Source organism: Phacochoerus africanus, chromosome 1, assembly GCF_016906955.1.
Source record: "Phacochoerus africanus isolate WHEZ1 chromosome 1, ROS_Pafr_v1, whole genome shotgun sequence".
Lineage (NCBI taxonomy): Eukaryota > Metazoa > Chordata > Mammalia > Artiodactyla > Suidae > Phacochoerus > Phacochoerus africanus.
The window spans coordinates 109,674,207-109,687,812 of record NC_062544.1 but is presented as its reverse complement, the minus strand read 5'-3'; the positions used below and the strand labels follow the sequence as shown (position 1 = coordinate 109,687,812).

Below are 13,606 nucleotides of genomic sequence, written 5' to 3'. Positions count from 1 at the left end.
ATTTTTTATAATATGTATTAAACAATTTCTTTAATTCCTTATGGAAATTAAGGAATTAAAGAAACCCTGATTTTGCATTTTATCTTCTGGGCCATGTTGAATTTGAATCCTGTTTATTAGGTGAGCGACCTTGAGGGATGAGACATGGAGTGAAGTGTTAACTTTGTCGTGCTAAGGAAAAACGGACTCCTTAGGAAAGAAAGGTGTAGATGACAGTGTGCCAGAGGGCAGTGAGGGCCAGGGTTTCCCAGGTCCTCTGCACACTTCCAGATAGTCTCATTCCCACTGGTTCTTGGTCTGTCTCAATTAGTGCCTTAACATTCATACGTGCTCTCTGGCAAATGTGTGAATTCAACTCACATTATGATTAAGACACCTGCCAGTTTGGGCTCTGAATTAGCTTACAATAGTTTTAACCTGGCAACTTCAGGTAACAAGAGTTTTATTTTCATTTTTTTCAAAATGGTCATAGAAAAGCTTTAAGTTTCACTCTGTTGTAAAGATGAAAACCTCAGTATTTGAGTGTTTTTTTTCCCCCTTGCTTCAAGTTGCTCAGTGCCTCCAGAAACAGTCATTCTACCCTCTAGTTCTGGCATTTCTCATCCTCTTTAGGTTGGTGAATAGCAGAACCTTACTGCTGCCTGCCCCCACCCCCCTGACCAGGCTCTGTCCTCAGTGGGCACCCAGTGTGAGGCAATAACCTAACTAATTATTTCACCCCTCTTCCCTTGGACTTCCATTTTCCCATTCTGGGACGTGGATATGTGTCTCCTCTGACGCCCACAGCATGCTCTCTAGCATTTCATTTCCACATCAGTTAATCTTGATTTCTAAACCCACCTTCTTCCAAGAATGACTGTATAGGCATGGTTTGGACAGCTCCCAGAATGGAGAAGGAAGGACTGCTGGACCTCAGGAGGAGGTCAGGGAGCCCCTCTCCAGGCCACAGCCACAGAATCAATCAGCTCTACCCATCTTTGTATGTCTTCATTTGAATTTTCAAGTTCCAGTTGGTCAGGATCCATCACTGTGGGATCAAACAAGTCAAAAGGAACCTAGGAGGAGCCTGGTAATGGCCACTGTAGGAATCATCATGAACCAAGCATCCCCCCACCCCATGTTTGTATCTGTAGCAGTGTTACCCCCCCCCCCCCCGCCTCCGGCAACAGGGTACCGTCCAAACCTTTCTTAATTCAGGCAGCAAAGTGCCCTTGCTTCCAGACCTCTTGTTTCTCATCTGCTGCTTTTCCCTGTCCACACTGACCATGAGTCTCTACTTCCTGAACACTGTGTATTCAGTCTCAGCTCTGCCTTTGTGTAACCCAGCTTTCCTCAGAGGTATAGCTCCTGTCCTTAGAACCCAGCCTTGCCTCTCCTCCTTCAGGAATTTTTCCATGAACACCTACTTGACACTTTCCATGTATTTTTTTCTTTTATTGCAGCTTGTAACTTGTTTTCCTGTGCCAAATATTATCTCCTCATGTCACACAAGATCCCAGCAGAAAATGACATGCTCAGATTGGGCAGTTTGAGGAGAGTTTAGTCAAGGAACATTTACAAAGGCGATGGCAGTGTGGAGGGAGAATGCATCCCCCTGAGCTGAGTAACAGTGGAATTTCCTACCAGCCTAGGTCCAAAGTGCCAAGGGGTAGGAGGAACTGGCGAGGTCCAGAGCTGAGAGATAGGCCCTGCTGTGGGGGATGTCACCAGCCTCCAGTGCTGCTGCAGGGAGGAGACTGGGGGAATCGACACTTTGACCTCACTCTCCTCCCTTCATCTAACTTCCTGCAGGTGCTCCCCATGGATTCTCCCTAATCCAGAGAGCAAGGGAGAAGACTGGTGTGGTCCATAAGGAGCAGCTTCTCGGGTGCAGAGCAGTGGGGAGAGTAGATCCAGGTGGGGATGACAGAGTATATCCCCCACTCCTTATTTTGACAAAGTATTTAATCTTGAGGCCAGCAACCATGTTTTTCTTTCACCATTCCCTTTACCTCCTGGCATAAAGACTAGGACAATTATAGGTGTTGAGTAAATAGGACCAATTGGAGTTTGATTGATGAATAGCATCCTATTGAACAACATAGGATGAGCAGAACGTCTCTCCCTCTGTCCCTTCCCACTTGTCCTGGGCCAGAGGAGTTGCCGTTCTGATGAGCAGATTTCAGAGCATGAATTGGCTTCACTTGCTAGCTTTGGGGGCCTTTGTGGAGGTTTTAAAGGTCCCACACATGCTCAAGCAGGTCTAGTCTGCTTCCACCCCTCAAGCAGCAGTATGGTGAATCAGGGTGGGCACCACGGAGACAAGTGCTGCCACCTTGCTTTTGTCTCCTAGTCACACATGTTTCAGCCTACCCATTGCTTTGAGCTTGGGCCAGGCCCTCTGGAATAAGATTTAAATTTTGGTTTAAGAGGAGATAGTGGAATTTCATAGGCCTTTAACTGTTACCAGCTTTACCTAGGCCCTGCACCAGGGAACTAGCAATTAGCCCTGGTCATAACAAAGTGAAACCGTGTTGCCTAGCCTCTGTTCCTCCCTCTTGTGGCCACTGCGTTGCACAGTTCATAGAGATGCAGATGGTATCCCTTAGAGTTTTGCAACTTAGCTGGACAAGATCAGATACAGTCATTCCTGCCTTTATTGCTATAGCATCATCAAAACCTCACCTCCCACCCAGCATGTGGGGGTATTTCTCTGCTTCATTATTTTCTTGAGTGACTGCCCTGGGTTGGCTGAGTCTCTGGCATTGGAAGGCCCCCTAGTGTTCACATTTTCCATTGCAGCTATAACTGAAGGAGAGGTTAGCAAGTAAGGGGGACAGTCTGAGGGTTGGGGTCAGTTCCTCAGGACCCAAACTAAGCCAGGAAGAATCTTGTCCTGTCTGAAAACTGAGAGGCTTTCGTCAGGTCAGAAAGTCTAGATTGCAAGAGGCAGCCATTCTTCTGATGGCGGGAGGACAGTGGCGTGGCATAGGCTCTTGCTTAGCAGAAAAGGTTACCTTTGAAAATAGGCAGAATCAGAGTTCCCTTTGTGGCTCAGGAGATTACAAACCCAACTAGTATCCATGAGGACATGGTTCAATACCTGGCCTGGCTCAGCGGGTTAAGGTTCTGGCATTGCCATTAGCTGTGGTTTAGGTTGCAGATGTGGTTCAGATCCCACAATGCTGTGGCTATGGTTGTGGCATAGGCCAGCAGCTGTGGCTCCAGTTCAACCCCTGGCCTGGAATTTCCATATGCTGTAGGCAAGGCCCTAAAAAAGCAAAAAAAAAAAAAGGCAAAATCTAGGTATATAGAATTTTAAAGGTATGAATAAGTATTTCTATATTCAAGCTCATATTCATACCCATATAGATATATTTATATCTATATATGTGTATTTATGTATCATTACTTTTATCCCCTCTGCCTTATTTCTCAGCCAGGGTCTGGGGCTCTGACATTCATTTAAGTCCCACAGGGCAGTCCTGCAAATTCACTAAGCGCTCTGTAGACCTCAAGAGCTGAAATTTGGGGGCTTTGAATTTGCCACCAGTCTGTTGACCCAACAGAACTTAAGAGGTATGAACAGAAAGAATCTTTACTTTTATGCCTCCTGTCCCTTTAAATTGGATTCGAGGCTGAAGTTCTTCTAGCCCCAGTTGGGCTGTCCCATGACTTTTGTCATCACACTTAGGTACAAAAGAAAAAATCCCATTATCATTTGAAGTCACAAAAGAGAATTTCAGTTCAGAAATTGAAGGGTTGATCTTCATATGAATATCAAAACTCAGCCTGATTTGACAGTTAAATCCACCTCTCCTCCCAGCTGGCTCAGGGATGAACCTACACAGGAAGGAAGAGTGGGGGCACCCTCCTACTTCTCTCTCTTTCTCTCTCTCTCTGCCTACCTCGTGGCACCTCTGCTACTTCCTCTGCTTGCCGAACGTGGTTTCTAGTCCTCCAGCTGGTGGGTACTGGGAAAGGAAGGAAAGTGGGTGAGGAAGGTTTTTGTTTGACTGGCCCTGTCATAAGATGTTGACTTCACCCCCAGCTCCTCTTGTGGGGCTGGCAGGTGTTTGTTTAAAAGTTGATTCTTGGAGTTCCCATCGTGGCTTAGCAGTGACAAACCCAACTGGTATCCAAGAGGGTGTAGGTTCAATCCCTGGCCTCACTCAGGGGGTTAAGGATCCGGCGTTGCCGTGAGCTGTGGTGTAGGTCGCACGTCGCTGTGGCTCTGGCATAGGCCAGCAGCTGAGGCTCCGATTGGACCCCTAGCCTGGTAACTTCCATATGCCACACATGTGGCCCTAAAAAAGGCAGTAATAAATAAATAAATAAAAATTTTAAAAGTTGATTCTTTCTCTCATGGTCTGCTTTTGTAGAGTCATTAGAAACTTCCCTGGGAATAGTCAGCATAATTGCATTTTCCCTGGCTGACAGGTTCCCATTATCTCCTGTGGTTTCAGCAGTCCACTGCACACACATTTCTCTCATCCTGCAAATGAGCTTCATCCAGGCAGTCTTCTTGGGCATGAATAGAAATCCTCCAGTAAACTCTCTCACTTGGTCTATGGGGAAAAAAAAAAAATCCCACATCCTTTGCCAAAATCAGCTCTAAAAGCATAGATCCACCCTAAAGTAGTGGCACTTTTTCTCTGTTCCACCCCCAAAGTGGCTGGCTGGTCTTGTCTCCCAATTCCCTGGGTGAGAGCAGGTCTTCTTTAACTGAAGTGACTTGTATCAAGCTCTCAGGTGGTCCCATTGGCTTGAGGTGAGAGACAGTACCCACCATGCCCTCCTTCCTTTCCATCCCTGGTGTAGAGGTACCTAGCAGCCCTCAACAAAGAATGCCTTTTCAGGTAGCTCCCTAATTTTCACCAATCCAACCTCTTTGTCCCCAGTGTAGGTAAAGGGTCACAAGAGTCATGAAATGTGTTTTAACAACTCCTATGTCAATTTTGCACATGGCCTACCTTGGAATACAGAATCTGTGGCATCCTGCTACCCCAGTTAACACTTCCAGTGTGCTGTCTGAGTACCAACAGTTAGCATTTTGCATTAGTGAGCAGTGTTTAACTACTACACAATCAACCTTATTTTGTTTAGAACTGTATCTAGGGTCAGGCTAGAACTAACCTGGGGATTTAAGCAGCTTGTCTGCAGACCTCACATCCTGAGCGCCCCCCCCCCCCCCCCCCGCCAAATCTGGCCTCCTTCGTTATGGCTGTGCATATCAGAGCCCCGGATCCTGTTGGGCATGGATTAGCCGGGGTCAGGAAACTTCTTTAAAGACGAGAAAGTAAATATTTTAGGATTTGTGGGCTCCACGGTCTCTGTCGCAATTACTCAGTTCTGTTGCGGTAGCACAAAAGCAGCCACAGACAATTCATAAACAAATGAGTGTGGCTGTGCTCCAGTGAAACTGTTCATAGAGCAGGCAGTGGGCTGTATGTGGGCTGTGGGTCACAGTTCACCAACCCCTGGATTAGATCAATGAATAGAGAAAGAGAAATGGTGACTTTACCTGTACTGAGGATTCACCTGGGCAGGAAGGGATGAAAAGCCCAGTGACTGAAAGACCACAGGCTATGGAGGAAAGAAACCTGCCTTGCTCAGGAGATGTGAAGACTGTAGAATTACAGCTCTGGGATTTGAAGAAAACTTCTGAAAGCTGGAAAAGGATCATTCTTCAAAAATTATTTTATTGGAGTGTAGTTGATTTACAATGTCTGGTTTTCTACTGTACAGCAAAGTGTAACTCATATATACACATTTTTTTTAATATGCTTATCCATGATGGCTTATCACAAGATACTGAATATAGTTCCATGTGCTGTATAGTAGGGCCTTACTGATTATCCATCCAATATATAATAGTTTGCATCTGCTATTCCCAAACTCCCAGTCCATCCTTCCTCTCCTCCTTCCCCTTTGGCAACCAACCACAAGTTTGTTCTCGATGTCTATGGGTATGTTCCTGTTTTATAGATTATTTGTGTCATATTTTAGATTCCGCATAAAAGTGATATCATATAGTATTTATCTTTCTCTTTCTAACTTGCTTCACTTAGTATGATAATCTCTAAGTCCATCCATGTTGCTGCACATAACATTATTTCATTCTTTTTTACAGCTGAATAGTATTTCGTTGTATGTATGTACCACATCTTCTTTATCCATTCCTTTGTCAATGACATTTACATTGTTTATGTGTCTTAGCTATTACAAATAGTGCTGCAGGAGTTCCCATTGTGGCTAAGCGGTAAGGAACCGACTAGTAACCATGAGAACCAGGTTTGATCTCTGGCCTCACGCAGTCAGTTAAGGATCCAGCATTTCTGTGAGCTGTGGTGTAGGTTGCAGATAAGGCTCAGATCTGGCATGGATGTGGCCGTGGTGTAGGCCGGCGGCTACAGCTCTGATTTGATCCCTAGCCTGGGAACTTCGGTATTCCATAGGTGCAGCCCTAAAAAGACAAAAAAATTAAAAAAAAAAATAGTGCTGCAGTGGAGGATCATCTTTTAAAAACTAATGGAGTGTGATGCTCAATAAAAAGGACGAACAAGAGGGAACTCAATACTGAGGTGTGTTCAAGGTCCCATTGTCAAGGTGACTCTAGTCTTTACCACAACAGGCTCTCTCTAGTGCACTTCTGTGCTGCTGTGGCTGCCAGCACACTGACCCACCACTGTCACTTCTACCTTTTACTTTATGAAAAATTATTCAAATATGTAGCCTCAAGCCTTAACTGAGCATGCCCTGCTGGCTTCCAGCATCCTCATATCTATGTCGTGTTGCTTGGGAGCTTCCCCCCAGAGCTGGGAAAGCCTCTCCAGACCCAGGCAGGCTGGACAGGCTGAGGAATTAGTGCCAATCAGCCAGTTACTGCCAGGAGTGGAGTGTTAGTACCTCAACTTCCTTCCCCATCAAATGAGAGAACTAAGAAGTATGTTACACCATTTCCCAGAGATTTTTTTGTGGTTATGAGCTCCAGTCATCCCCCCATGGAAGGCGCTTCATCACATAGCTTCTGTTGGCATCTTCTTCTTCTGTTGTACTTCCCCAGTCCCTCCTGGAGTTTTCTGCACTTTGCAAATAAACTCTTTGCTCTTCATTTCTTGCTCAGGAGCTGCTTTGGGGGAAGCCCAACATAAGCAGAATGTCACTTTCTCTGTGTCCCTTTCTTCAATGTCTTCATTCTACTTTCTGCCACTGGGGCCTTCGAGCCCCAGTCACGTTTCATTATAGTCATTTTGAGTCAGATGGGTCTCTTCTACTGAACAGTAAATAAATCTTATTCATCTCTGCATCACTGGCCTTTTTCTACAGCCTGTCACACAGTGTTTGAAATGTGTTTGCTGACTATGGGAAGTTTGATGTATAGGCAGCACTGAGGAGGCAAGTTTGAAGAGGCTAATGCACCACGAACCACTGCAGTAGCCACCAGCCACATGGTGGCTATTTCAATTAAAATTTAATGAAAATGAAAAATTCAGTTCCCCATTCTCAGCAGCCACATGCAGGTGCTCAGTAGCTGCATGTGATCTGTGGTGATTTTATTGGACAGCACGGATGTGGAACTTTTCTGTCATCGTAGATGGTACCATCAGACAGTGTGGGCTGGGAAGCATGGTAGAGCACGCTGAATCTGTGACTCAGTTACATGCAGTTTTGTGTGGGTCACAGAGCTCTAAAAGCTTTCAGGGACAACAGGAGTATGAACAAGCACCTATACCTTGTACTTGCGGTTACCTAAGGGCAGATACTACTTCACAATGCAAGAGAGAACTGGTGATCTTTAGCTTTTACATGATTGCTTTATTTACATTTTGGCTGAACCACAAAAAAGAGAAAAAGTAACTTCAAAGTTTCTTAGCCACATTGAGATTCATGTTGCATGGTTTAGTGTTCCAGAGTTCACATCCTGTGCTGCCATGTAGGGTTGGATTTCTCTCCTTTTTTTTTTTTTCCTTTTTATGGTTGCACCTGCATGTGGAAGTTCCCAGGGTAGGGATCAAAGCCCACGGCAACTGGATTCAAGCCACATCGGCAACCTACGCTGCAGCTTGCAGCAACGCAGGATTCTTAACCCACTGAGTGAGGTAAGACCTTTCAGACAGGGGTGAAGGTAACAAAAATCAAGGCTACTCACCAGCAGTCATGACTGGACAGCATGGATGGCCAAGTGTAGGCGCATCCCTTCTCCAAGCATTAGATTAGATGTGAAATGTTTTAGAATTGGAATGTTTTCTGATCTTAGAGTGGAAGTTTCTGTAATTTGTGTGTGTGTGTGTGTGTGTCTTTTTTAGGGTCGTACCTGTGGCATATGGAGGTTCCCAGGTTAGGGGTCAAATCAGAGCTGTAGCCACCAGCCTATGCCACAGCCACAGCAATGTGCGATCTGAGCTACATCTGCAACCTACCCCACAGCTCACGGCAACGCTGGATCCTTAACCCACTGAGCGAGGCTAGGGATCGAACCCACATCCTCATGGATACTAGTTGGGTTCATTAACCACTGAGCCATGACAGGAACTCCCAGTTTCTGTCATTTGGGTTGAATTTAGGCATTGGCAGTTTTCTTTTTAAGACATGATTTTGAACTTAGGCATTGTAGGACAGAACACTATCTAATTCATTCTGACAGTGAGCTCCATGAGGTACTTAACTGAGTACATATTTGCCTAGGACTTAGCTGAGAACACAGCAGGTGCTCAGCAAATGTTTATTGAATGAATGAATGATAAGCGAGCAGATGAGTGAATGAATATATGAAACTTGAATATTAATCTTAGTGAAAAATGGGAAATGCGCTTGGTCTCATGGCCAGTAGGACCTGATGCTGTGAATTGTCCATCATGTTCCAACCCCCCTTTTTTTCACAATCTGTTTTGTAGACTTTGAGCATCTAGCTCCTAAAACTTTAGCAATCAGAGTTTACTTGGTCTACAGAGGGGCTTAGAATGAATGATCTAATCAGGTTACAGGGTTAAATCATGGCAGGGGGCTTTAATCTCCTTTTGGCTAGTAGAATGAATACCATATCTGAATAGTAACCTGGAGTTTTTAAAATATAATTCTAAAGTTTTGTTTATGTTTGAAAAAAAAAATGTTTCCTTGTTTCAAAATCCAAAATGTGCAAAAGAGTATTCAGAGAAAGATCTCCTTCTCCTATTCTCTACGTGTATTGTCCCTAAAGATGATGACTGTTGCTTTCTCTCATATTCTTTAAGAAAGATGTTCAGTGGTTCTAAGCACAATTTGTGTATTTCCTTTTTTTCTTTTTTTTTAAACACACACTGTGTTTTGCCCTTTGTTTTTTTTAAGTGACCATATATTGCTCCTGGTGCTTTAACTCTTGGCCAAGTTTTTCTCAGATTGCTTTTGGCATCTCACTTATCACCCATTGATCATCCCTTGCCTCCACACTTGCACTTGTCTCCTAACTTACCTCCCTGCCTGGTTCTGAGGCCTCTACTCCATTCTCTGGGTGATACTGGATTTATCTTCCTGTCATATCATGTTTATTGCTTTACTCTCCTGCTCTAAACCCTTCAATAGCTCCCCTTGTCTTCCCAATAAAGCCCAAGATGCTCTGCCTGAAATTCATGGTCCATCCCAAGCTTCCCATCTCACCTGCCATCCACACATGCTCATGCTCTCCCCTCTCACCTTTTATTAGCCATTCCATTGGCTCAGGATGTTTTCCCCAAATTCTCTCCCTTTCAAAATCTTCCTCTCCTTCAGAGACCTACTCAGAAGCCACCTCCTCCATGAAGTCTTCCTCCCTCACATTCTAGCTGGAAATGGTCTCTTTCTTCCAGGTCCGGGCATAGCATTGAGTGCATTCCACTTTGCACTGGAGTTTTTTTTTTTTTTTTTTCCTCTGTCTTACATCCTCCACTACAAGGAAGGTTCCATGGGGGCAAGGATTATATTTGTTTTATACATTTTTGCATCCTTCACCTAACCTAAGGCAATGTTTGTGCATCCTATCTATATCACCTAACACACAGTTGGATAAACAGTGAGACTGGCGTAAAAGAGGACAATGTCTGCACATTTCAGGGCTCTGAGAGGTTTCTATGAGCAACTTCTATTCTCTATACTGAACATACCAAATGCTCTTCTGTTATGTCACTCATGGGAAATGTCATTTGGTGTAAATAGGAGATCAGTTCACTATGAAGAATATTCAGAACAGGTGTGATATGGCATTATGGTGTTGAGAGTTCATAGGCATACTTTTTTTAGATGATTTTTATTTTTTCCATTATAGTTGATTTACAATGTTCTGTCAATTTCTACTGTACAGCAAAGTGACCCAGTCTCTCTCTCTCTCTCTCTCTCTCTCACACACACACACACGCACACACACACATTCTTTTTCTCACATAAGGCATACATTTTTAAGATGTCTTTTCATCAAGCAAAGAAAAAATTAGGCACATTTAGAAGTAATGCAATCGATTTATTGTATTTTGTGAAATATGTTTCATTTATGTCAATAACTGGCTGAAGTAAAAGAAGATAAGCTTTACTTGTTTGTAGCTGCATATAGTAACTAACTTCAGGTGCATTAAAATGTATGTAACTCTTGAGAGAATCAAGCAAAGCTCTGCTCTTCAGGGTTGACCACGAGTCACTGCCCAACCATTGACCTTTGGTAATGACTTTGGGGTGCATAGATATACCTCCACCATTGTGTATATATTTTAATGTCTTCAGAGCTTCAGTGCTGTGCTGGACTGGTATAGAGGTCAATGTATTTGCTTCATCTTCTTCAGACAATGTTCTGCATCTGACCTAAAATACAGCAGAGAGTTCCTGTTCTCCCGTTGATGGGGAGACAGAGCTGGTTCTTTCCATTCTTTCACTAGGACTAAATGGGATGAATTTGCTCAGGTAGATGGCCACGTGTCTGTGAAAAAAGTGGCGGAGGTGCTTCTGGAACCTCTCACCAACAAAGGCGTAGATTACGGGGTTGACGCAGCAGTGTGAATTGGCGATCACCTCTGTCACCAGCAGGGCCAGGTCCAGCTGTTTGCTCTGTTCACAGCTGGCCTCCAGGTTTATTTGAAAAGCAAGGAGAAGGAGAACCAGGTTGTAGGGTGTCCAGAAGATGAAGAAGACCACCATGATGACAAAAATGAGCCGGATGGCCTTGTATTTTTTTCTACTGGGGCATCTCAGCAGTGTTTTAATGATTCCTGAGTAGCAGACAGCCATAATGAGCAGAGGCAGAGCAAGACCCAAAATATTCATCCTAAGGGCATGGAAAAGCTTCCAGGTATTTTCTCCATTCTTTGGGTAAAGAGGACTGCAGACAACATCTCCAAACTCCTCTTGGGACTCATAGAAGATAAATTCAGGGAGGGCTGCTAGCCCTGCCAGGATCCAGGTGAAGACACTGGTGATGATACCAAAAGTGATGGTCCGGGTTCGAAGGGCAAATACAGCATGGACAATGGCCAGATACCGGTCTATGGTCAACAGGATGATGAAGAAGATCTCACTGTACAAGCCCAGGTAGTAGAGCCCAGAGAGGAATTTACATATATGGTGGCCAAAACCCCACTCCTTCCGCAAAATATAGTGAATCCAGAATGGCAGCGTGAATAGGAAGAGCAAGTCAGAAATGGCCAAATTGAACAGGTAGATGTTGGTCATAATCCGGAGCCTCTTGTATTTTGTGAGGATCACCACCACGGCTACATTGCCCAGCAGACCAACCCCAAACACCAGGGAATACAGTGGGGGCAGGAAGTGGGCCCCCACATCCTTGACATTGACCTTTATACATGGCGTTGCCAACTCGTAGTCATAGGGTGTAGTCTCCACAGCATCACTGCCAGTCTCAATCCCATTGACCGAGGTTTCCATTTTTCTTGTCCCTGTGATAGAAGAAGGAAAAAGCAACCCCACAATCAGCCATGACCACCCCACGTGAACTGCACCAGTTGGTTTATTCATTTACTCACAAAAACCACAGGGATAAACAGCCTATATGTTCTTCAGCATGTATTTCCAAAGGTCTGTCAGAGATGCTATTGGGGAGGGGGACAGATGTCAGAAGTAAAGAATCTAATGTTTTGAAAGTCAGTGTGATCCGTGATAGGAGAAGAAGTAGAAACGTTGTGAATGGTGGTGGGGATATTGATTGCTTCACGCATTTGAAGGAGAAAATACAAAACAGGAAGAGACAGTGTGGGTAATGAAAACAATAGTATCATAACAATTATTATTACTGTTCTTCTAAGGCATTTTGCATTTTATGTTTTACAGATTATGTGTGACTTTCAAAGTCATTCTATTTAAAAATCAAATGCTAATAATAATAATAGTGATTATTATTGTTACAAATAACAATCCCTTTCCATATCGCCATAACAACATACTTACTGTTCATCACAGCTAATGGGGAAATTGAACTTTAAGGAAATTTAATAATTTGTCTAAAATTCTCTAATAAGTAATTACAAAAGTTCAGACTAGGTTTACATGATCTATGTCCAACTCTCTCATCACTAGATTCAAGTGCAGTAATTTTTGACTTGTGAAGACATAGCTATTATAGTTATTAACTACTGTCGTAATTATAAGCAGCCTACCCTTTTCCTCTCCCTGACAGTGCTGAGATAAGCTAGTTGTGTGCCAACAGCAAGCCCTTTAGAGTTTCTCCTTCATAGAGGGGCTGAGCAAGAGGCATAAGCCAATGGGATTTCTTATTTGATTTGATATTTTTTTTAGACCAGGATTCCTAGGGTAAGTGCTTGCTTTTCTTAAGATTACAGACTTGGCTGGAGAAGAAGGAAAAACAGACAAGGAAGGAATTCATGAAGGACAGTTAACCCTGCACTGCTTCCTCAGAAGAGGTCCTGCTGACTTTCTCCTTTCTATGAGGAAGACACAAGTGTAAGGTCATGAATGCCTGTCAATAGGCATTTCTCAAGACCAGCATCTACCTGAAATGCAATAATTGGAGCCAATGTCAAGGATTATCTTTGCTTCTTAAGCAAAGTATTCCCAGTATTCTACTGGAACCCCAAAGGTTAGCACCTGTCAAGGTTCTGTGTAGTCAGAGTGAGAGTAGAAAGAGAGACTGTTGTGCTCACCAGCTCTAGGACTTGCAAAGCCCTTACCTCTGTGCCTCATTTACTTAAATCCAAAATAATGATCCTCATAGAATCCAAGGTTGTGGTGAGGATCAAATGAGAGAGTCCACATGAGATCCCATTTTAAACTAAAACAACAAAAACAATCAAACCTCTCTAAAATTGGTAGGAAGCAGAATTGAAAGAAAGGCAGTGAGAAGCCATTTCATATGATGAAATCAGGAATATGTAGGGGCATTTGGATAGAACTTGTCCATCATTTTCTTTTCCTGGCCACACCTGTGGCATATGGAAATTCCAGGGCCAGGTATCAAATCCGATCCAGAGCTGTGACGTACACCACAGCTGCAGCAACACCAGATCCTTAACCCACTTTGCTGGACCAGGGATTGAACAGGTGCCTCCACAGGGATAAGCCAGATCATTAACTCACTGTGCCACAGCAGGAACTCTTTATTGTCATAATACATCATCTACTGATCAGTGAGACAGCAGGCTTCTGAGATGAAAAT

The 13,606-nt window shown here is 43.8% G+C and overlaps 1 protein-coding gene across 2 annotated transcripts in view; it reads right to left on the bottom strand.

Moving 5' to 3' along the window:
* Positions 1-10,429: 10,429 nt before the first annotated feature.
* The window catches only part of LOC125122984 (probable C-C chemokine receptor type 3), a 34,044-nt gene continuing 30,867 nt past the window's right edge, over positions 10,430-13,606 (bottom strand). For both annotated transcript variants that reach the window (XM_047772044.1, XM_047772033.1), the window contains exon 2: positions 10,430-11,873. In XM_047772044.1, the coding sequence (XP_047628000.1) occupies positions 10,786-11,862 (1,077 nt within the window). In that variant the 5' untranslated portion in view covers positions 11,863-11,873 and the 3' untranslated portion in view covers positions 10,430-10,785. The remainder of the gene's footprint in view (positions 11,874-13,606) is intronic.